This window comes from Salvia splendens, chromosome 11 (assembly GCF_004379255.2).
Source record: "Salvia splendens isolate huo1 chromosome 11, SspV2, whole genome shotgun sequence".
Taxonomy (NCBI): Eukaryota; Viridiplantae; Streptophyta; class Magnoliopsida; order Lamiales; family Lamiaceae; genus Salvia; species Salvia splendens.
In genome coordinates, this window is record NC_056042.1 from 26938813 (window position 1) to 26962900 (window position 24088).

General features: G+C 35.7%; 2 protein-coding genes and 1 pseudogene across 3 annotated transcripts; 2 read left to right on the plus strand and 1 right to left on the minus strand.

Moving 5' to 3' along the window:
• LOC121754702 lies at positions 1 to 3541 on the plus strand (annotated as a pseudogene).
• On the minus strand, positions 3478 to 7020 carry LOC121755701. 2 transcript variants are annotated; one of them, XM_042151062.1, is made up of 6 exons: positions 6483 to 7020; positions 5853 to 6070; positions 4844 to 4949; positions 4258 to 4376; positions 4013 to 4134; positions 3478 to 3896 (listed from the first exon to the last, which is right to left on the minus strand). In XM_042151062.1, the coding sequence occupies exons 2-6, from the start codon at positions 5856 to 5858 to the stop codon at positions 3623 to 3625; spliced, it is 627 nt and encodes a 208-aa protein (XP_042006996.1). In that variant the 5' UTR covers positions 5859 to 6070; positions 6483 to 7020; the 3' UTR covers positions 3478 to 3622. The 2 variants fall into 2 exon arrangements, with proteins under 2 accessions (XP_042006996.1, XP_042006995.1); XM_042151061.1 differs by having other exon boundaries at positions 3478 to 3917.
• Positions 7021 to 16338: 9318 nt separating this feature from the next.
• Positions 16339 to 18666, plus strand: LOC121755668 (protein CHROMATIN REMODELING 24-like). Its single transcript, XM_042151006.1, has 6 exons — positions 16339 to 16500; positions 16604 to 16711; positions 16796 to 16831; positions 17274 to 17354; positions 17486 to 17599; positions 17692 to 18666. Exons 1-6 carry the CDS (start codon positions 16407 to 16409, stop codon positions 18618 to 18620), a joined length of 1362 nt encoding a protein of 453 aa, XP_042006940.1. The 5' UTR covers positions 16339 to 16406; the 3' UTR covers positions 18621 to 18666.
• Positions 18667 to 24088: the final 5422 nt, after the last annotated feature.

Sequence of the window (24088 nt, forward strand, 5' to 3'; positions counted from 1 at the left end):
TTGGTGTTGAATGGATTATTTGTCCAGATTTTCTACTTCTCTCTGTGGCTGAATTTGCTCGTGTAATGAGCTGCTTCTTCACTGGGAATTCTACCGCTAATTTCTTTGAATCCAGTGATCGTTCATCACCTTCGTGGTTAATTCAATGGCTTCATTCACACAGCCCCAATTCCTCTCCTCCCTGACTCCAATCAACAAGAACAATTTCACTCTCTCAATACAAGAGCTTCCCAACATCTTAAACCTCAAAAATCCAATCCTCAAATGCAGAATCTTCGCCAAATTCTGAACAAGATCCTGTTAAACTTGCATTGGCCAAAGCTAAATCATACAAAAACTCTGTAAAATCCGGCGTTCCAGCTCCGAAGATCGTCCAAACGCCGGAATTCGGTGAAGAGAAGGACAATTTCAAACAAATGGAGGATGGTGATGTGGAAATGGATGTTCCTTTGGCTGTCGATAACGCAAAACAGTACCAACAAAGCAAAATTCTCGTAGAGAATGAAAAAGCTGCTTCGGATACAGAGAGCGGTGGAGATTCCGCAGGGGGGAAAGGAGATTCCTCTATCGGTTAAACTCGCATTGGAGAAGGCAAAGGAATATAAGAAGAAAACAGGCGATGATAATGGCGGAGTTGCAGACAGCCAAAACTTAGTTTCAGGTACTTTTTTGTTGCTGGATTATTGAATTAGGGTTTATAATCAATCCCTAATTGGGGTTATTGATCTCAACTAGAAGTTAATAAGTTGCACTGATATGTGTTATGTGTATCTTAGATGTAGATGTAGTTTGGGCTTTTACTAGATTGATATAATTGGCTGCCATTAACAATTTGGTTTGAAATTAAGAGGACAAAACAAGAAATCTATGTTTTTGTATTTGATCAAAAGCAATCATTTGGTTTAGGCCTCAATATTTGATCTTCATCTGATTGTAGGGCTTAAAGGAGGGGATGGGAGAAGTGGTGGAGATAAGAAATCTGGTAAGAAGGATGAGCTCAAGGTTTCAAGTAATGATTTAATGGGACTGGGGTTCGCAGATAAGAAGAGTGGTAGAGGCTTGCCGGCTGGTTTAATTCCGTTGTCGGACCCTTTTCCGGGAGGGAAGTTACCTGAGGTCGAGATTATTGTCGGAGATGCTAGCAACTTTGGTGGTAAATCAGCATCCCAAGTCGAAGAAAACGATGTGGATCTCTATAAGCCGAAGGTTTCCACTTGGGGAGTCTTTCCAAGACCAAACAACATTTCAAAAACAGTATGTGTGATGCATCTTCAGTTTCTTACATTGGTGATTTGAATGCTCGAGTTTAGTTATTATGATAATGAATCATGACTTATAGAACTAGCCACAAAATTAGGTTGAATACTTTACTAAACAGTCAGAGAGTTTTACAAAAAAAATGTTTAGTGGCTTTATCTAATTTAGCCTAATTGATGATACTTAAGTTCCTGTAAAACTTATGAGTCATTAATGAATATTTTCCATCAATAAACTAGTTAATCTATTTTTAGGTTGTATGAATTGGAACAGTTTACTTTTGATGATTAATTTAAATAAATCAAAATATAGGTTAATCCTTTGTTTACAATGATGGATTTGAACTTTTGGCAAATCTTAATCTCAGGGTCTGGTAATTTTTATAGTTTGAGCTAATTTTGCTTGATTCATGTCATTCTAAAGGTTGGGTTAGAGACAGAGAGGAAAAAATACTTGATCATATGTCTTATCAAGCATGAAAGTAAACGCCCCTAATATATAGAGTCGAATATCTTTTCAGTTTGGTGGTGGGAGAACTTTACGGCCTGGGGACGCACTTGAAACTGCAGAGGAAAGGGCTGCCAAAGACGAACGAACAATGCAGTGGCTAGCTGCTTATAAGAGACAATATGGTCTAAACAAACTAAAATCTGAATGTGAGAAGGTAAGATTTAACATGGGAATAACTTTTCCATCTTGGAACAGTTATTGTCACAACTAGATTTTTATAGTATTATTAGGTTCTTAATTATAGTTTATGACCTTCACATTATTGTTTGTCTGATTTATGATCTCAACTTCAATTATGTTTGAAATAGTCGGAACTCTGCAAAGTTCTGTAATCATAGCCAGACAAATTCCGGCATTAGAAATCTGGCTAGGATCACCCGTAAAATGTGTTTCTCACATCGTAGTTTTATTCTTTCAAATCAGCTCAAGAAACATGTTTTTAGGAGTGAACCTATTCAGATCTCAGATGTAGGAATTTTCAGAGGCAAGCCATAGATCATAAGTAAAATAAATTTGCATCCTTCAGGCTATTTATTCTTTCACATTTCCGGACTGTATAGCAACTAGCAAGGTAACAAAAACATGCATATATTAATAGCTAGTAGTATAAATTTTGGCATGATTAGTATACCATAGTGGTGAATTGTGATTATAGTTATAACACTCCTTAGTTATAGTGCGATCATACATAGGCATTGAAGGATGGTGACTCATTGATGGATCTCGGCAAGCTGAAGGAGGCGTCGCCCTTTTATGAAACTCATGGAGAAGCTGCCGTTCAAGGTGACTGTTTTTTGTTAATTGATTGTGTTCCCTCCCAATGTAAAGAAAAAGGTGTTGGATAAGCGTTTATCTTCACGCTCACTGTTAAAACACTTGCATCTTGCAGAGCGAACTTCATGGATTAGCAGCTCTGCAATGGTCAATATGTCAGGACTCACTCAACAGGTTGAATTTTTATTCCTTTCGACAAATACTATGTTAAAGAAAATCTTCGAGCCCAATATACATCACTTCATTAAGTTTCACTTAAACTTCATTTTCCTAAGTGAAAGCATGGTATATCCGCATTCTGTTATCAGAAAACTTTTCTTCCCTTTTTTTTGCGCTTAAATTGATGTTTAGTACTGACTTCTTCCCTTTTTGTGTGTGAAATAATGCACGACAGATCCAATGAGGCACGCTCATGTATGAGAAGCTTCAGTCTCACCCGAGTCCTAAAATAAGCAAGAAGGCTGGGCAGTTCGCCTTTGGCTTCCAGGTAAATATTTTGTAAAATTTAAGAAGTTAGGAGTAGACAATCTTTGCTAAAATGCAAGTCAAGATTTGTAACTAAAAGCATAATACCACCACTTCGTTTTGCTTATTTATTATAGGTCAGATGCATATGGTATACTCCATAACCTCAGTTTACATTTGCGTTTTGCAGGCAATGGAAATGATGAAGGTTAGCAGCATGGCTCTTCCTTCGCTTATAGCTCAGGTTATCAAAGTTTCTTCAACTCATTTATACAGCAGAAGACAAATTATCCATTAAAAGAGGCTGAAGTGGATGAAGGTGGACTCAATCAAGCCATCCCCTACTTTATTTTTCTGGCTTCTGCCATTTTAATCGTGCTACTGGTTGCTGCATCTAGGCAATAAATGAGTTTTTGTTGTTGGGAGAGGGTGGGGAGTGTTGCCACATTAGAATGTAAATAAAAGAAAAGCTAAGTAAAAAGCTCGTTAGATAAACTTTGAAGCAGTTGCACAATATGATAAAATCTTGGAGGAATTACACTTTGCCTGTAACAACATATCAGTTTTTCACTATGTGCTAAGATCTTCCAATATAGTACTTCGTATGGAAGCGAAATTAAGGAGTTATTTTCAAATGGCCTTCAACCAGAGGAGATTCGTGAAGGATCGACTGAAGCTGTACCTGGTAACTCTCAAGAACACCTGCATCCAAGCTTTGATTGGTTCCACTGGAACTGTGTTCAGTTGTTTCCTGCTTCAGTGATTTCCTTCTCTGTTCTTCATAGAACAGCTTTAAAGATTCTGTTGATGAGATGCACTGCACAGACTCGTGCAACTGTTGGATTCTTTTTCGAGTTTCCTCTGATTCAACCAACTTTTCCTTCAAGGCACTGGGCAAGGAAGCCATAGCACTTCAAGGATAAAATCATAGGCATCATATGTTGATCTTTTCTTTCTGTAAATGAAAGTCAGGTGTAAGAATTTCAAAAGCTGGGCATAAAATTACCTACTAATCCCTCTCACACGACCCCAATTGTATCCAGTAAGCACAGAATCCTTGAAACCAATATTGAACCCTTCTTGTAAGGCAGTTTCCTTGCCAGCGATGAGACCATCACGATAGCCTAACTACAAAAGATAAATAATGATGAGATGATTTGGGAACTTCAGGCAAAAGGAGACAATGCCAAATCACCAATGCCATGAGCACCAAATGGTAAAAGGAGATGAAGTATATTATTATAAGAATACCGTGTGGAATTGATCATGCCTCCTATTCCACTCCCTGTCCATATCGAGTGCTTTACTCGATTTTTCAACAGAATCTTCACAAGAGTCATCATCATACCACAAGTCATCTGCATCGCTTTCTGAGACCAAACAAAGAAAAGCAATAAGAACAGAAACATAAAGCCAAGCCATCAAGAAAGTAAATGTCAAGTGATGCAATGAAATAACTTACTTGATAGTTAGAATTTGTTTATTCTTATGAAGAGTTTTATCGATTTATGCCCCAAAGGGTATCTTAGCTATTAAAATAGGGGCTGAAGAATGAAAACTATCAATTTTATACTTACACGTAAAAGATTAAAGAGTTTGCTAGATAGAGGGCAATTAACAATATGAGGCTTAATGGCTAGATATACATGGATGCGGATTGTCAGTCTGCTTTGTCAATGTGAATCTAGTAAAGTTGCAAGCTGCATATAAGTACTTTGCCTGATCTATTGCCATGCTTTCAAACAAGACAAGAGTTTTTATTAAAAATAGGATTAAGATAAGCTCCTATTTTAAAAAACAAAGAGTAGAGTAACAAAGGCAATAATAATACTCATACCATGGAAATTATCATTCACTTGGACTGTATTAATTCTTCTATCTGAATCAACACTTGATGATTCCAGGATATTTGAATAGAGATCATTAGCAATACTCCCATGTGTCTGTATACGAAATGAAAATATTTACATGTTACGAGCTATGCACATGCATATTTCAGAAAAATAAATCAATTGAAAGTTTTGATCACAAAAGAAAGGGATGCATAAGCTAGTGATACAAATGTATTGCATTTATATAGCCTCTGTTCATCCCAAACATAAATCAACGAAGCATTGTTTGACTGTCACCGCAAATAGAAACTATTTGCTGCTTCAAAATGCATGAAATTACTCACTTAAAATGGCAAGGAGAAGTGTAGTTTCTTCCAATACCACTTCCATAGGCATATTTAATATGATAGGGTTTGGACATAAGCTCCAAAAAAATCATGTCAAATAACAGTATATTGCGATAACTGGAACAATGGGGACTTACAAACACATTTATGCACGGAAGCGGACAAAAAAAGTTGGAAATTCAATGTCAAAATGAAAACTAATTGCTGAAATAATACAAGAAATCCAACATTTGCCAAAAGAATCATCCTATAATTGGACAATAAATAAAACTGCTAATTCAACCACTTGCCTAATTTATCAAATCCCACGAAGCTCCTACACAATCAATAGATCGAAGAATTTCAATTTTCAAAGGTCTGTAACAACACGCGACTGGTTTTAGTGATTTCTACCGCACCATGAAAACGCAAACTGCGAGCTTGAGAGCTTCATAATCAAACACCAGTAACCTTATACCAATTTCGTTTCGAAACTACTCCATATGGTATTAAGTACTAACAGCGCTAAAAACAACCGACATAAAGTGTGAGTATAAACTCAATAACCTTCCCACGAATCTATGCAAAATTTTCAATAAAATGAATCAATTAGGCTTGTAAACAATCCTATCCGACCAGTAATTTTGTGATCGAACTTGAGAACTGAAATTTATAGAGAGTGAATTACCTCCATGGTAGCTTCGGAATGGTGATGGAAATGCTTGCGGCGGTTGTGTCGGGTGCTAGCGGTCTGGCCTCGCCAGACCGGTGGAGCAGCGAGGCAGGCGCGGCAGATCGGCGGGTTAGACAGGCGGTGAGGGTTTCGCGCCGCCGATTTTTCTTTGTTTTTAGCACAACCAAAAGATTTTTCTTTGTTGACCAATTTTTAGCATCTTCAGAAGCCAGCTGAATATAAGCAAGTTAGTATGATGTATATGCATTTAGAATAATAAAAGTAGAGAACCAGATAAGCCTATGAGAAATTTTACAAGCTTTTTCACTCCAAATTATCTTGAATAAGTTATCAATCTTTCTGAGTTAATTTTACTGCCAAAGCCATCACCTTGAAATGATAAGGCAACATGCAAAAATATTTGGAGCAAATTTATAAACGCAAACTAATCAAAGCAAAAGGAAACAACCGAACCAAAGAGTTCAAAAATATAGCATGCATCTCTAGGGCAGAACTTAAATGAAAAATAAATTCATTCACCAATCTGCAGAAATCACTACCAATCAACGAAATCTGAACGCAGAAAATCAGTGTGGGATTGACGGGCCAAGATATGGATTGACACAGAGATGGAGCATCCATTACCCGATTCTTGCTGGCCAGTGGCGGCAAAGAGTTTTTAACTGTATCTTCTTGCTGTTGGAGATGGCGAAGGAGGCAGACGGTGTAAGGAGGAGCTAGGCGGTGGGTTCGATGAGGGTTTTGAATTAGCCGATTCGGAATTTTAAAAGCCGAAGGGGCAAATCAGCCTTCGCAGCTGGAGACGACGGAGTCACGGTTCCAGGGGGCAATGAAATTTTTACCGATTTTGGGTAGGGTTTGTAGAAATCGAATAGGTGCGTCTGTTGTAGTCGTGGTTTGGAATCGAGGGTATGTTATCCAGGTAGTAGTGTTGTCGCCGTTTTGGAGTGGGATGGAGTCGTCGGCCAGCCGTTATTGTTTCGGTGCGGGATGGAGCAGATCGTGAGCTAGGGTGCGAGGCAAGGCGTGCCGACGAAGTGTGCCTTCGAGGCAAGCGGAAGGAGGCGGCGAATCACGGCGGCGCATAAAGGAGGCAGGCGGCGGGCGGAAGGAGAAAAATACCATTGAGGGGGGAGAGAAATGGGGGAGAGAGGGCAATGATTTAGGGTTTCATGGAGTAGTAGGTATTGTTTACTAATTGGGCTCTAATTTGGGCCTTTAATGTAGCATATAATTTGGATTTTAATAATGTAGTGTAGTGTTTTTTTTTTTTACTTTTTTTTTGTAGTGTAGTGTAGTGGAGTAGAATTTATGTTAAATTCTAATATTATTATTATTACACTATAAAGCTAGGTTCTAATTTATACTTTAAATTTATTGTACTTTGTATATATTTTTTAAATCAAATTAAATTTGTATATTAATTTCTTGAATACTTTTTATTACTCTTTGGTATATTGAATATATTTTTAGAATTTGAAATGTTTCATATATTAGAAAGGAGAAAATTATTAATTTAGAGTATGACAAGATAAGTACATTTTTATTTTTGTGAATTTTTTCGTTGTTCTGAAAACAAAATTTCTTATAGTTAATTATTAGTATATAATTTTATAGTTGATATTATTTCAAATCAAATAGAGTTTTAATTTGGTGTTGGACCATGTGTACATATTTGAAAATTAATTATCATAAATTAAGTAATTAAATTGATATATTAATATACTAAATATTTTTTTATTACTGTTTATTATATTAAAATTATTTATAATAAATATAAATTATATTTATATTTAAATTACTAAAGATAGTATATAGTAAGAATTGAGTTGACTTTGATTTGTTCTATAACGTAGTACTCCAGTATATTGTTATTCAAGATATTTACTCATATTTTAATTTTAGGGTTATCAGAATATTGGGATATGTGTGCATAAAGATTATTTATTGAATTTAAATTTGACTAAAGCGAATATAATAATTGTGAAAAATTTACTACCATTTCATTTTTGCTTGCTCATGTTGGCCTATTTCTAAAAAGACATGTTTTTAGTCATGGGTAACTGTATGTTGTATTTTAAAGAGCCACAAAATTTTATTATAAAGTGATAATGTTGATGTTTGATTCTATTATTATGATGTTTACTAAAACGTTTGCTATGATCAAAGTGTAGTTGATTTTTACTATATTGATTTCAAGTCCTTTAATCTATTTTTTAAAATACATATTGATTTATAATCTCTGTTTAATGTTAGTATTATTCTATTAATTTGATTTGTTGATAATCTCAAGTTAGTGTGAAGAAATCACTTGCAACACATAAGGTTTGACACATAATAAGGAACATTATAAATTTTTCATTGTATATAATTTTATGTCGGGGATGTATTTTAATTGGTTAAAAAAACATTTTGCATATCTCCAATAATATGCATTTGACCTTTGGACATGCATCCTAAGTTGCGTAACTATAAGGAATTATATCAATTACTGTATGACATATACTCAGTATCCCCTACTATTAGTGACATCTTCATGATGATAATCTCTATTTTTGTGTGTCCATCTCTATTTTTATATACTCCACTTTCATAATTAAAGTTGTAGGCATCGTTTGCCGAATATGAAATATTTCATTTAGAGTGAGTTGGGACGAGTGTATTTTTCTTTTTGTAATTGTTATTAATGTTATTAATTGTTTATAATATTATGAATACTTAATGTAATTAACACATATTCTTAGTTATAAATCTCATTACATTTTTATCATCTTTTTTTTAATCTATGTACTTTCAAATTTTTCTTCATTATTTGAAAATCATTTGTCCCATGCAATAATAGCATGGGTGTGTTAGCCATTCTTTACTGATCTCTATACTGAAATCACATTCTAGATTTGAATTAGTTCAACCATATTAACACACTATAAAGAGGGGATAAAATCACCAACCTCCATCCATGCTTATTAATTTGATGTAGGGTTGGATCCACTATTTGATGTTTCCCCTTAAGCTGCTATTGATGTTTATCCTCTCCTTGACCTCAGACCTTCAATGACTCTTTTAATGGACAAAGAATCAAAACTTTGTATATAATGTGTATATATATATATTGTGACTTTTCTGTGTGTATAACACGAATTTGATTGATTCTTAATGCTGAAACCATCGCACATATTTATACACGTTCAAACGACGTGAATGAAGAATCATATCGTTTCATTTAACCAAAGATACGTTGATTGCTATAAAGAGAATTGCATTTCCTCTTATATAAGAAATCAACTTCCTTATCATTACGGTTATAAATGCATTACACCCAAATTTATATATATGTACATTGAATATTACAACCGTTGCTAATTAGATAAAATAGAAGTGATAACTTCTTTATCATTAACAACTGACACCTTTTCCATTTCTTTTAATTCTCGGTGCCACATGTATACATATATAAACCATCATTTATGCATACAATCTCCAATATACATACATATATATTAGGCTTTATATATATATATATATATATATACACAAATATATATCAATAACAAGGTAAGAAAGGAGGGTTATCAATACACCCGATTCTAATTCTTTAATCGAAACCGATCCATCACGGTGTCGTCTTTAATATTAGAATCCCATTGACACATTTGAACTTGATCTTTAATATTAAACCAATCTTTACATAGGTCACATATAAGAATAAATATTCCTACATTCTCCCACTTGACCTTTGTAGCTCTCAATGGTTTAATAACCTTTATGCGCACTTTACAACCAAGTTCATATATCCTTTAAATACCTATAAAGTTAGATTCAATTGGATCATGGCGGTCACACACTCATTTAGTCGACATGATTCCTTCCATGTATCACAAATCAATTCTAACTTTATATGAATAACCTTTCATTGAGATGTACTTTAATTCTCAATACAACATATGCTATCTAAACAACCATACTGTATACAACTTTAATGATAACATATAAACAAGCAGAAACACAACTTTTATTGAATTCACAAGAGTGTTTACACAATACATGAGTCCACAACTAAAATAGCAAGGCTTTGTCTATAATACCCATACGCTCTACATGGCCAATAAACATACTGGGTGGTAGTCCTTTAGTTAACGGATCCGCTACCATCATATTCGTTCTTATGTGCTCAAAATACACCCTTTGTTTCTGCACTTCTTCTTTAACCGATAAGTATTTCAACTCCATGTGCTTAGCACCCTTCGAGTACTTATCGTTCTTTGAGAAGAAGACAGCTGCGGAATTATCACAATAAATTTTCAGCGGCTTGGCTATGGTGTCGACAATTCCAAGTCCCGAAACAAAGTTCCGCAGCCACAATCCGTGAACTGTGGCTTCAAAGCATGCCACAAACTCTGCCTTCATAGTAGAAGTAGCAATGACAGACTGCTTTCCACTTTTCCATGATATTGCTCCATCGGCTAAAAGGAACAAGTATCCAAACGTCGATTTTCTTGTATCAACGCATCCGGCATAATCTGAATCTGAATATCCAACCACCTCTAGATGATCGGATCTCCTATAGGTAAGCATGTGTTCTTTGGTGCCTTGCAAGTACCTGAGAACCTTCTTTACAGCCTTCCAGTGGTCCATACCGGGATTACTTTGATAACGACCCAACATACCAACCGCGAAGGTGATATCTGGTCGTGTACATGTTTGAACATAGTTCAAACTCCCAACCACTGATGCATAGGGAATCTTTTCCATTTCCTTACGCTCCAATTCATTTTTCGGACATTGCATTAAGCTAAACTTGTCTCCCTTCTGAATTGGAGCAATTCCTGCGGAGCATTTATCCATTCTATATCTCTCTAAAACTTTATTGATATAGCCTTTCTGAGACAGACTTAACAATCCTTGTGATCTATCCCGGAATATCTCTATTCCGATCACATAAGATGCCTCACCCATATCCTTCATTTCAAAGTTTAAAGAGAGATACTACTTTACATCATGTAGTAAACCCATGTCATTTGCGGCTAGCAAAATATCATCAACATATAGGACTAATATGATAAACTTGCTCCCACTGATTTTAATGTAGATACATCTATCAACGATGATCTCTACAAAGCCATATGAAACAATGATATCATTAAACTTTACATACCATTGTCTGGAAGCTTGTTTGAGTCCATATATTGACTTTCTCAACTTACATACTAAGCCTTCTTGCCCTTCTATCATGAATCCTTCGGGTTGTTTCATGTATACCTCTTCTTCTAGTACTCCATTAAGAAAGATCGTCTTTACATCCATTTGGTGAAGCTCCAAGTCATAATGAGCCACCAAAGCCAATACAACTCTTAAAGAATCCTTCTTTGAAACTGGAGAGAAGGTTTCTTTATAGTCAATGCCATCCTTTTGAGTGAATCCTTTGGCAACAAGGCGAGCCTTGTACCTTTCAATGTTACCTTTCGAATCACGTTTTGTTTTAAAGATCCATTTACAACCAATGGCTTTAAAACCCGTAGGCAATTCTACTAAGTCCCAAACATTGTTATCTCTCATGGATTTCATCTCATCCTTTGTTGCATTTAACCAATTTTCAGAATTGTCACTTTCCATGGCTTGTTGGAATGAGATAGGATCTTTATCAATGCTCAAGTCACATTCACTTTCAACGGAATATACCACATAGTCATCCGATATGGCCGATCGTCGTTCCCTTACTGATCGTCTTAAAGGTTCTATTGGTTCATCATTCCGTTCTTGAATTATGACTGGTTCATCTTCAATCTCAATAGGTGGGTTATGCACTTCATGTTGTTCAATAGGAACAACAATCTTAGGTGCAACAAAAGGTGGATGAACAACCTTTTCTTGAACTTCATTAAAGTCCACTTTACGAGGTTCATCACTCCCACTAATTTCAATGAACCTAGCATTACCCGTCTCAACTATCCTCGTACTATGGTTAGGACAATAGAATGTATATCCTTTTGACTTATCTGGATAGCCAATGAAATATCCACTGACCGTCTTTAAATCCAGCTTCTTTTCATGCAGATTATACAACTTTACTTCTGCGGGGCAACCCCAAATACGTAAATGCCTTAAACTCGGTTTCCTTCCCGTCCACAGTTCGAAAGGTGTCTTTGGAATTGCCTTACTAGGAACCCGATTAAGCATATACGTTGCAGTCTTTAATGCATAAATCCACAACGAAAGAGGTAAATTACACCCACTTAACATGCATCTAACCATATCCAAAAGAGTACGATTTCGCCTTTCCGCTACACCATTCTATTGCGGAGTACCGGGCATTGTATATTGTGCACAAATGCCCTTGCTTTCGAGGTACTTTGCAAATGGACCCGGACATTGTCCAGATTCATTAAATTTTCCGTAGAATTCACCACCTCTATCTGATCTCACCACTTTAACTTTTCTATCTAATTGCCTTTCTACTTCATCTATGAATATCTTTAAGACATTCACGGATTCAGCCTTTTCACGTAATAGATATATGTAACCATACCGTGAGAAATCATCAATAAAAGTGATAAAATAATTTCTACCATCCCACGAAGGTGCATCAAACCGGCCGCAAATATCAGTATGAATTAATTCAAGAAGTTGAGAACTTCTTGTGGCTTGTTTCTTTACTATGTGTTTAGTTTGCTTCCCCTTTATGCAATCTATACACATATCTAGATCACTAAAATCCAATTGAGGAAGAATATCATTCTTTACCAACCTCATCATCCTTTCCTTGGATATGTGACCTAGTCTTTGATGCCACAAGAAAGCCGAATTTTCACTTGACACACTACGTTTTATGCCTCTACTTTCAACATTAAATAATGATTCAGAAAACTTTGCATCAAGATTGAAACTGTAGAGTGAATCAAACAAAGTACCACTTCCATAGAAGTAATCATTTCTGTACAATGTAAATACACTATTTACAAACTTGATTTTAAATCCTAATCTATCCAACCTACTAACAGATACAAGATTTCTAGCACAATCTGGTACATAGAGACATTCCTTAAGATCTATATGACATCCCGTGTCCAAGATCAGTCTATAGGTCCCGACGCCTTTAATTTGTGCCTTCATCCTGTTCCCCATGAACAAGTATTGTTCACTTCCTTTTATAGGTTGGATCGTACTGAATCCCTGTTCAATGTGAGACACATGAGTAGTAGCACCAGAATCTAACCACCAAGTATTATTAGGCACTTCAATAAGATTTGACTCAAAGCAAACGAAACTATTATGTTTACCTTTCTTATCGAACCATGCCTTCCTTTTTGGACAATCCTTCTTGAAGTGTCCCGGTTCTCTACAAAAGAAACATTTCCTTTCCTTTTGGATCTTCTTTTCGGGGCCTTTAGGAAAAGAAGACTCTTTACGTTTGTCCTTTTTACTTGCCTTTACCTTACTGGTGTTTGCTCCTCCATGACCCATTAGATTCACAACTTGGTCACCCATCTTTTTTAGTCTCCCTTCCTCTTGAACTAACATGGCCTTTAGTTCTTTAAGGTCCCATTTATCTTTTATGGTGTTATAATTCACCTGGAACTGGCCAAATTCAATAGGAAGAGAGTTTATGATGAATTGAACCAAGAACTGTTCATGAACCTCCATTCCTAAGGTCGTGAGCCTTGCTGCCAAGTTTGACATGTGTGTTACATGATCGTGAATCGGCTTAGACCAGTCAAACTTTCTTGTAGTGAGCTCACTCATTAGGCTCCCCACAATTGACTTGTCGGCCAATTCCGATTGTGAACACTCCTTTATCTTTTCAATAAATTCCCTTGCACTCTCTGTCTTAGGCATAGATGGCTTGAAACTTTCTGCCATCGTCATCCTCATAAGATTGAGACTTAGCCTGTTAGAGCGCTCCCAAGTCTCATATCGAGACTTATCCGTTTCGGAGCTTTCTTCCGTAATGGCTGCAGGCTCATCTTCCGTAAGTATGGCATGGTCAAGTGACATAATACCCAATGAAAACCGGATCTGTTCTGACCATTCACCATAGTTTTGCCCATTGAACTTTACGACGGAGTTTGCAGATGCATATATATTAGATGAAGCTGCAACATTTATACATGCTTACAATTAGTGCTTTGAACTTTAAACACCGATTCAGATAACTGTAAAACTTTAAATAACATGCATTCAAGTAACCTTTGGGCAATACTTAAAATACACATACTTTCAACGATGCTAAAAAAATTTCTTTAATAATTAATCAAATCATACATATATCAAATAAGCATGTTGCCTTTGGGTATACATACTACATAAGACACAAGTAGACATGATTAATCCCTTTCGTATTATTAAATGTATACAATGATCCACCTTTGGGTGATCTCCAAGTATATAAATAATAATATAATTGATCAATCAAACTTTAATGTCATTTATAGCATCTCTTTAATCATGATCAATTAACTAACATTCATCATGCTCAATAATTAAATGCAATATAACAAGACCACTTTGGTGATTAACAAGTCATATATCATTTAAATATTGAAATCTTTAATGGGTAGAAAACATTATTTTTATTATTTCATAAAACAATACCCAACACATAAGCGGAAGCAAATTTAACCAAAATCGAAAATTAATACCATTTAAATTTCAATTTTGAAAAACACATAAATGGTGAATTAGCCAAATCTAGATTGGCTCTGATACCATCTGTTAGCCATTCTTTACTGATCTCTATACTGAAATCACATTCTAGATTTGAATTAGTTCAACCATATTAACACACTATAAAGAGGGGATAAAATCACCAACCTCCATCCATGCTTATTAATTTGATGTAGGGTTGGATCCACTATTTGATGTTTCCCCTTAAGCTGCTATTGATGTTTATCCTCTCCTTGACCTCAGACCTTCAATGACTCTTTTAATGGACAAAGAATCAAAACTTTGTATATAATGTGTATATATATATATTGTGACTTTTCTGTGTGTATAACACGAATTTGATTGATTCTTAATGCTGAAACCATCGCACATATTTATACACGTTCAAACGACGTGAATGAAGAATCATATCGTTTCATTTAACCAAAGATACGTTGATTGCTATAAAGAGAATTGCATTTCCTCTTATATAAGAAATCAACTTCCTTATCATTACGGTTATAAATGCATTACACCCAAATTTATATATATGTACATTGAATATTACAACCGTTGCTAATTAGATAAAATAGAAGTGATAACTTCTTTATCATTAACAACTGACACCTTTTCCATTTCTTTTAATTCTCGGTGCCACATGTATACATATATAAACCATCATTTATGCATACAATCTCCAATATACATACATATATATTAGGCTTTATATATATATATACACAAATATATATCAATAACAAGGTAAGAAAGGAGGGTTATCAATACACCCGATTCTAATTCTTTAATCGAAACCGATCCATCACGGTGTCGTCTTTAATATTAGAATCCCATTGACACATTTGAACTTGATCTTTAATATTAAACCAATCTTTACATAGGTCACATATAAGAATAAATATTCCTACAGGGTGTTGACACTAGTTAAAATAAACTAAAAGGTAACAAATGTTGCTCAAGAGTTTGACTCTTGTTTCTTTTTGTTATGTTTGGAATGTCTATTTATATTGTCATGGGTTGAATTAAAAATTGGTAAAAGTGAATATATTAATTATAAAACTTTTACTTGATTCATTTAATGTATTGATATTCTAAAATTAGTATGAATAATTACTTGAGTCGTGCGTCACAAGGGGTTGAAGCTTGTGGGAGAAAATGAAAAGAAAGTCATTTATGCAAATTTTAGATTTGTGGTGATATTTTTTCTACTTCAGGTCCCTAAAATGTGCAATGTGTATTCTTTTTATTGAAATACTACTATTTTCTCTATTGGTATACTTTATCTCCACTTACTATTTAACAATTCCATAAAAATTTAATGGTCAATCATGTTGGAATTCCAAAAATGTTGGGCTACACGGTTAGACATAAGTCACTAGATTTTTTAGAAAGCTACCCGACCGAGTGAGCTTAACAGCCTTTGCATTGCGTGCAAGGTAGAACTCACTAGAGCTCTCTCAATGTAACCCGACCGAGTGGGCTTAACGGCCTTTGAATAGCCCGCAAGGTACAACTCACTAGAGCTATGTTGTTTTGCCCTTTCCATCCCTTTTTATTTATAGCTCAACAAACTTGTCATTTAACCAATTAGTATATATTTTTCAATTTTATTGGTGGCCTTTTCATTTTTTTATAGAGTACTTACTAAAATTCGTGTTTATCATCAATATTCATTTTTTAATTTAATGTCAACCAAACATCGATTTCAACGTAACTCATCTTTTGAAATTTGATTAAGGGTATTTTAGAAAAAATAGGGATTTTTCTCAGTATATAAGACGCAGTAGCAAGCCACCACCTCAACCACACAGAAACTGGGCTTTGGTTTCTCTCTCCAAATTTCAAATTTACATTTCTAAGCGGGAAGTGAAGCAAGAACACCTGCCTCTTATGGCGGAAGGCAAGAAGAAGCCGGCCATGAGTCTCAATCAGCTCCACAATCGATTTCTATCCGCCTCTCAAGCTAGACCCAAACAAAGACCTGGTACATCTTCTCCCAATTTTAAGCATCTACCGCTAAATTAATTACTCCTGCGCTCACGCATACTCTCCTGTTTCCGTTCGTGGTTTCATTTTGAAAACTGCAGTTGATCATACTAGTGCCTTACCAACGGGGAAGCCCGCCCACGCACTTGATGATGCCCCGCGCTTTGATTTTGGTTCTCCTTCTCCTCCTCCTCCTCCTCCTACCCAAGGTTTTTACCTAGAATCTAGTTTTTTCTTTCTATTATTTTTGTGAGGATTAACGATTAACGATTCATCTCCCCGGCTATTTTCAGGCTTTGATGATTTCGATTCGCCTTCTCCCACCTATGGTATTACTTGAATTCGAGTACTATTTTTTGTTGCCGTTTACTACAAAAACTATGAAATTTCAAAAGTATTTTTATCAAGTACTCTGGATAATTTCAATACATCTTCTGAATTGGTCTAAATTAAAGAACTAGAGATAACGATGATGGGATGCGAGTGTTATACTACTACTCCCTCCGTTCCACTCAAGATGTCCACTTTCTATATTTGGATTCAAATTCCTCTTTCCCCTCTCCTTATTAAAATATTCAATCACCTTTTCACTCTACTTTACTTAACTACTCCACCTAAAATCCCGTGTCATTCAAGAATGTGGACATCTTGAATGGGACGAATGAAGTATTATTTATGGTTCCCCTTCCCATGAAGTATGGTGTATACTGTTTATGGTTTATTTGTCCAGATATATTGATACTTTTCTGAATATTCTGAACATTGTTAAAGCCTCCAAACCACCTGAAAGTTGCAAGACAACTGAAGAAGAGGAAAGTTCTTTTAAGAGGAATTCTGCTACTTCTGACTCAGGTGAACATAATACTGATCTTCCAAGGCAAATAATTTGTATTTTTCTTAGAGTTTGATGAGTCATTTTGTGATTTTCCCTGTGTCTACTAATTTTCTGTCATTCTAACACGATCCTGTCAATGATCATGCAGTTGGTGTGGATCTCAACAATATCGAGCTGGAGAGTAGTAAAATACCTGCAGAAGCTAATGCTGGGGAGGGCAAATCTTTGTTATCTAGTGTAACTGATAATTCCGATTTTCCACGTATTATTAATCTTCTTGAACCAACCATATTGATTATCTTAGTAAGCATTTTCTGCAATTTATTTCACTCACTTGATATGTGGATTCAACAGGAGAAGAGAAGCAAAAGAAGGTTAGAATGGAAGGCAGACGTCGCCTCTGCAAAATTTCTGAGAACAATGAATACACCACTAATGCTGGAGAAAATGCTATTAGTGCTCAAGAACCAAATGTTGAAGATATTTGGGATTTCGACTCACCATTGCCAGCGAAGAAAACATGCGAGAGTAGTGGAAATGAAATCATGGATATACTGAATGATTTGAGCTCCAAACTTGAGATCCTCTCCATTGAGAAGAAAAAGATTCCCAAGAAAGTAGATATCATGGATGATTTTCAGGGCTCATTGAAAATTAAATTACATGATGTAACCATCAAAGAGGGGTTCCATGATTACAAGGCTGATGTTTCATCACATGTACCACACTCTTATTCCCAAGATGAAACAGCTGGGACAAAAGGTGCTGGTAATTTCAACAATAAATATCAGAAGAACAAAACTAGTGGTGCTGATGCAGTGGTTGAGAGCTACGTTGGTAAGCCCAGCAGAAACATGGATAAGTATGAAAAGCTAATAAATATTGAACCAGCGAGGGAACATGCAAAGACAGGGTCAACTAAAGAATTCCAAGATTACAGCTACAGAAATGAAGATGAAGATTATGTGTCTTTTAGTAAACGACCTCCCTATAAAATGGATAAGTATGAAAGGCTAATAAATATTGAACCAGCGAGGGTACATGCAAAGTCAAGGTCAACTAAAGAATTTCAAGATTATAGTTACCAAAATGAAGATGAAGATTATGTGGCTTTGAGTAAACGACCCCCCTATAAAAAACCGGATGGTCAAACAAAGTTTATTGAGGTGTCTGATGAAGAATCTGATGATAGGCACTATGAGCTCCAATATGTACTTCAGGTTATCTTTCTTGTGAATTCTGTATACAACGAAAGGCATGTAAAGTGCATACATTTGACATGAATGGATTATTTATTACTTTTGGATTAACAATTTTATGTTTTGTTAACCAAAGGACAAAGGTATTCTTCTCACAACATATGATATAGTGCGGAACAACACAAAATCCCTATGTGGAGATCACCGTTACAATGTGGATGGTGAAGAAGATGAATTGACATGGGATTATATTATGTTTTAGAATTAATATTAAATATCTGTTTATATTATTTTGGAATTGATATAGATCAGATAATAAATTTATTAATTGGATTAATGGATTAATGAGCAAGAATTTGTTAATATTATTATTTTGGAATAATAAATAATATATGTGTGCTTGATGATGATTTGGAATTATCACTTGATTTACAAATTTATTAATTTAGAATTAATATAGATTGGATTAATTTCGTTAATTAGATTAACAAATTGGGACATAGTTATCATCTGGAAATGATAATATATACTCCACAACACAATATTAATTTGGAATTAATATTAAATATATATAATTATATTAATTTAGAATTAATATAATTAAATCCACATTTAATTAGAGAATAAAATTTGATTTTATTTGTTGAGCATTATTTGATATCTTATGTGATAAGCATGCTATTTGATTTTATGCTTATTTTTTTAACTATAGTAGTTAGAGACCGTTTTATTGTCTGGGTAGGCGGCGCCCAGTATGTGCAGTCCGTGTTATATTATGTCTGGGTAGGCGGCGCCCATTATGTGTAGTCCGTGTTATACTATGTCTGGGTAGGCGGCGCCCAGTAATTGTTTGAAGTTTAATATTGGATATTATATTCACAGAACTAGTATCACACTTTTCCCCACAAAATATAAGTCTTGTTTTGAAACAAACGCGTCGTCCATCACAATTGTTTGATGTTCCTAGTCTTTTCGACCGCGAGTTTTACGCCCTCGCGTTTACTCTAAATCTACAAGGTTTAGGCTCATTCATAGATGCATGGTTGGCATCGTGTGATGGGGTTGACTTGCTTAAATTATTTTGAGTAGCCCTCGCAACCAGAATAATTTATGGACGTATATTAATTAGATTAATAAACCAAGAATTGTAAAATTGTTGTTACAATTGGCTTGGAGGCCTACCTGGTGATATTATTGTAGTCATCAGCCCTCGCAGAGGCTGCAATAATATAAACTTGGATCTTGGACCACTAAAATTTATATTAGATATAAATTCGTATTTTATGTTTGGGGGACATAATATATGTTAAAATTAGTGGAAGCTAATCAATACAATAAACCCTTGTTTGATTAGTGATGCGATTGTGATCTTTGTATGCTTTTCTAATTTGCTTTTCGTTTTATTTTCTGTTCAGATAATATGTCAAACTTATCTTATGAGTGTATGATGGAAACAAACAAATTGACTAGGTCAAATTTCACGGAGTGGCAGAGAGACTGCCCAAAACTCAAGGCACAAGGTGCAATGAGTGGGAGCTCAGCTATGTTTGTCATTGAGATAAATATGTCTATGAATAACTCACAATCCTGAGTATTGGATACCGCTTGTGGTTTACACATTTGTAATAATGTGCAAGGTTTAATTGACAGCAGGAAAGTGAGGCCTGGGGAAGTATACCTACGTGTTGGAAATGGAGCAAATGTTGCTGCCGAACGCGTGGGAACTTATAGATTAGATCTTCCCTCAGGACATAGATTAGATTTACATAATTGTTATTTCGTTCCAGTTATTTCAAAGAATATTATTTCCATTCCGATGTTGGACATCGAAGGTTTTTCCTTCCATTTTGCAAACAGCAGGTGCTCGTTTTCTAATAATGGATTGTTTAATGGAAATGCCTCTTTAGAGAATGGATTATATATGCTTGAATGCAAACGGGATATTCTCAATGTGCAAAATAAAAGACTTAAGCTATGTAATACGGATAATGCTACTTATCTTTGGCATTGTAGACTTGGTCATATCAATGAGAAAAGGATAGCGAGATAGAGAAAGTTAGACTATCTAAATTCATTTGATTTTGAATCATATGGTGCTTGTGAATTCTGTCTCAAAGGAAAGATGACTAATAAGCCACTTTCTGGGAAAGGGGTGCGTGCTAATGATGTGCTAGAGTTGATCCACACAGATGTGTGCGGACCATTTCCAACTCAAGCAAAAGATGGTTATTCGTACTTCATTACTTTCACTGATGATTTGACAAGGTATGGATATGTGTATCTTATGAAACACAAATCTGAGGCCTTTGAGAAATTTATAGAGTTTAAGTGTGAAGTTGAGAAACAACTTGGGAAAAGTATAAAAACTCTTCGATCAGATCGAGGAGGGGAATACTTGAGCCGAGAATTTCTTGATTACTTGAAATCGCATGGAATTCAGTTGGACTGGACACCTCCTGGTACACCACAAATGAATGGAGTATCTGAAAGGAGAAACCGAACATTATTAGATATGGTTCGATCCATGATGAGTTTAGCTAGTCTTCCTTTATTTCTCTGGGGTCATGCTTTATTGACTGCTATTTACATTCTGAATAGAGTTCCATCTAAATCAGTTGAGAAAACACCATATGAGTTATGGTATGGCAAAAAGCCTTGTCTTAACTATATGCGGACCTGGGGTTGTCCAGCTTTTGTTAAGAAACAAATGACTGATAAGTTGGAATCTAAAAGTGAGAAGTGTTACTTTGTGGGATATCCTAAACAAACTAGGGGATACGATTTCTACTGTCCTGAAAATCACAAGGTGATAACATCAAGGAATGTGACGTTCCTTGAAGACAATTATGTCTGCAAGGAACAAGGTCAAAATACAGTAGATCTTGAAGAAATTCAAGAACCACAAGTTAACAATGAGGATGAAGTATTATCCACTGGATTGGACAATAACTTAGTGGGAGTTTTTGATGATCTATTGGGAGGGGAAATTACTCTTAGAGAGGACCTTAGAGAGACTCTCGAAGGACCACCTCAAAACAATGAGATGCATCAAAGACAAGATGATACAATAGTTGCATCACCTCTACCTCAAGAAGATCATAGTGATATTCCTGAACCTTCTCACAATCAGAATGAACAGCCCGAGCCAGAAGAAAACCAACTCAATAGGCCTAGAAGGATTCGTCGTGCACCTGAGAGACTGAATCTAATGGTTGAGAACCAAGATGATGAAGTTGATTTAGATGATGATGACCCTAAGACCTATACCGAGGCGGTGTCAGACACCGATCGAGAGAAGTGGCTTGAAGCCTTGATATCTGAAATGGACTCGATGTACTTCAACTTAGTCTGGGAACTAGTTGACTTGCCAGATGGGGTTTACCCCATAGGTTGCAAATGGATCTTCAAAAAGAAGAGAGATGCAGATGGCAAAGTACAAACCTACAAGGCTAGGTTAGTGGCAAAGGGTTATAGTCAGCGCGAAGGCATTGACTATGATGAAACCTTTTCGCCCGTTGCTAAGATCAAGTCCATTCGGATATTACTTGCAATTGCTGCATACTACAACTTCGACATTTGGCAAATGGATGTCAAAACCGCATTTCTCAATGGAGAATTAGAAGGTGATGTCTATATGACACAGCCTGAAGGTTTTGTATCGAAAGAAAGGCCGAATGCAGTGTGCAAGCTAAAGAAGTCCATCTATGGACTTAAGCAAGCTTCGAGGAGTTGGAATATTTGTTTTGACAGAACAATCAAATCGTTTGGTTTTGTCAGAAGCAAAGAGGACCCATGTGTTTATAGTAAACGCGAGAATGGAAACGTTGTCTTCCTCATCATATATGTTGATGACATCTTGATTATGGGAAGCAATCGTTCCATGATGCAATCCGTGAAAGAATGGTTGTCTAGTTCCTTTATGATGAAGGATCTGGGTGATGCTTCCTACATCCTTGGAATCAAGATCTATCGAGATAGACCAAATAGGATGTTAGGATTATCACAATCCACTTACATAGATAAGTTGCTAAGGCGCTTCTCAATGGAGAATTCTAAGAAAGGTTTTCTTCCTATGGGACATGGCATTGTATTGTCGAAGAAGGATTGTCCTTCTAATGACAAAGAAAGAGACAACATGAAAAGGATCCCGTATGCTTCGGCTATAGGATCTATTATGTATGCCATGATTTCTACTAGGCCAGATGTGGCCTATGCGCTTAGCATGACAGGCAGATTTCAGCAAAATCCCGGTGAGGAACATTGGAAAACTGTTAAGACTATTCTTAAGTACCTTAGAAGGACTAAAGAATATTTCTTAGTCTATGGTGGACAACCAGAGTTATCAGTTATTGGGTACACTGATGCTAGTTTCCAAACAGACCATGACGACTATAAGTCTCAGTCTGGATATGTTTTTGTCCTCAATGGTGGAGCAGTGAGTTGGAATAGTTCCAAACAAGGTACAACTGCCGATTCCACCACCGAAGCCGAGTATATTGCTGCATCTGAAGCTGCCAAAGAAGCTGTTGCTTTGTTAGAGTTCGTTAAAGAACTGGGTGTCATTCCGAGTGCCAATAGTGCAATACCTTTGTATTGTGACAACACTGGTGCTGTTGCGCAAGCAAAAGAACCCAGAGCTACGAACAGGAACAAGCATGTTCCCAGAAGATATCATCTGATCAGAGAAATAATTGAAAGAGGCGACATAAAATTAGAAAGAGTACCCACTGATGATAATTTGGCTGATCCTTTCACCAAACCGTTATGTATAGCAAAACACAACAAGCACTTTGAGAGCTTAGGTGTTAAGCATCTTGGTAGATGGCTTTGAATTAGTGGGAGTTACAGTTTTATATGTCTTAGAAACATTTTGTGTAGAGACAATATTACTTGATCACATTATATGAAAATTTCATTTTCTATGGGTTTTGTGCACTTATTGGAATAATTGTGTTAAATGTTTGATTTTATTCTAAATATTTGTTCCCTTGAATTATGACTGTCGTTAATGGTGTGAGACATTAATGATATAGTATAATTCTAAAATAGCCCTAACCAATGATCATCAAGAATGGGATATTGATGATATGTTATAGGTTAGCATGAGGTTTGCATCACATTCTTCGAGAATGTAGTTGTTCTCACAACTATGAGATATTAGATACTCGTGATGGACACATGGTATACTTTGGAGAGTATTGGTATACCCTACTCTTAAACTGTTTTGTTAGGTGTCTACAGTTTATTAGTGCATGAAGTATGTAATAGTCCTTGGATCTGAGGTCATTACACATTTTGTTTGTTGAGTGGTGTGCTTTGATCTTGTCCAATGCTTTGCCTCCCAAAGGAGGATTGAGACACGGACTTGTGTTGGGTACATCATAAGATAAATGGAAATGGTAGTTGAGCCAAGAATGAGATTCATTCCTCGATTAGAATTTCGAGAGAACACTCAAATTCTCTATATTACTTGACCATTAAGTCATTGGCCAATGCAAAGATATATTCAATTAAAGTAATTGAATATGATCGAATGGGTCATTTAATAAAGA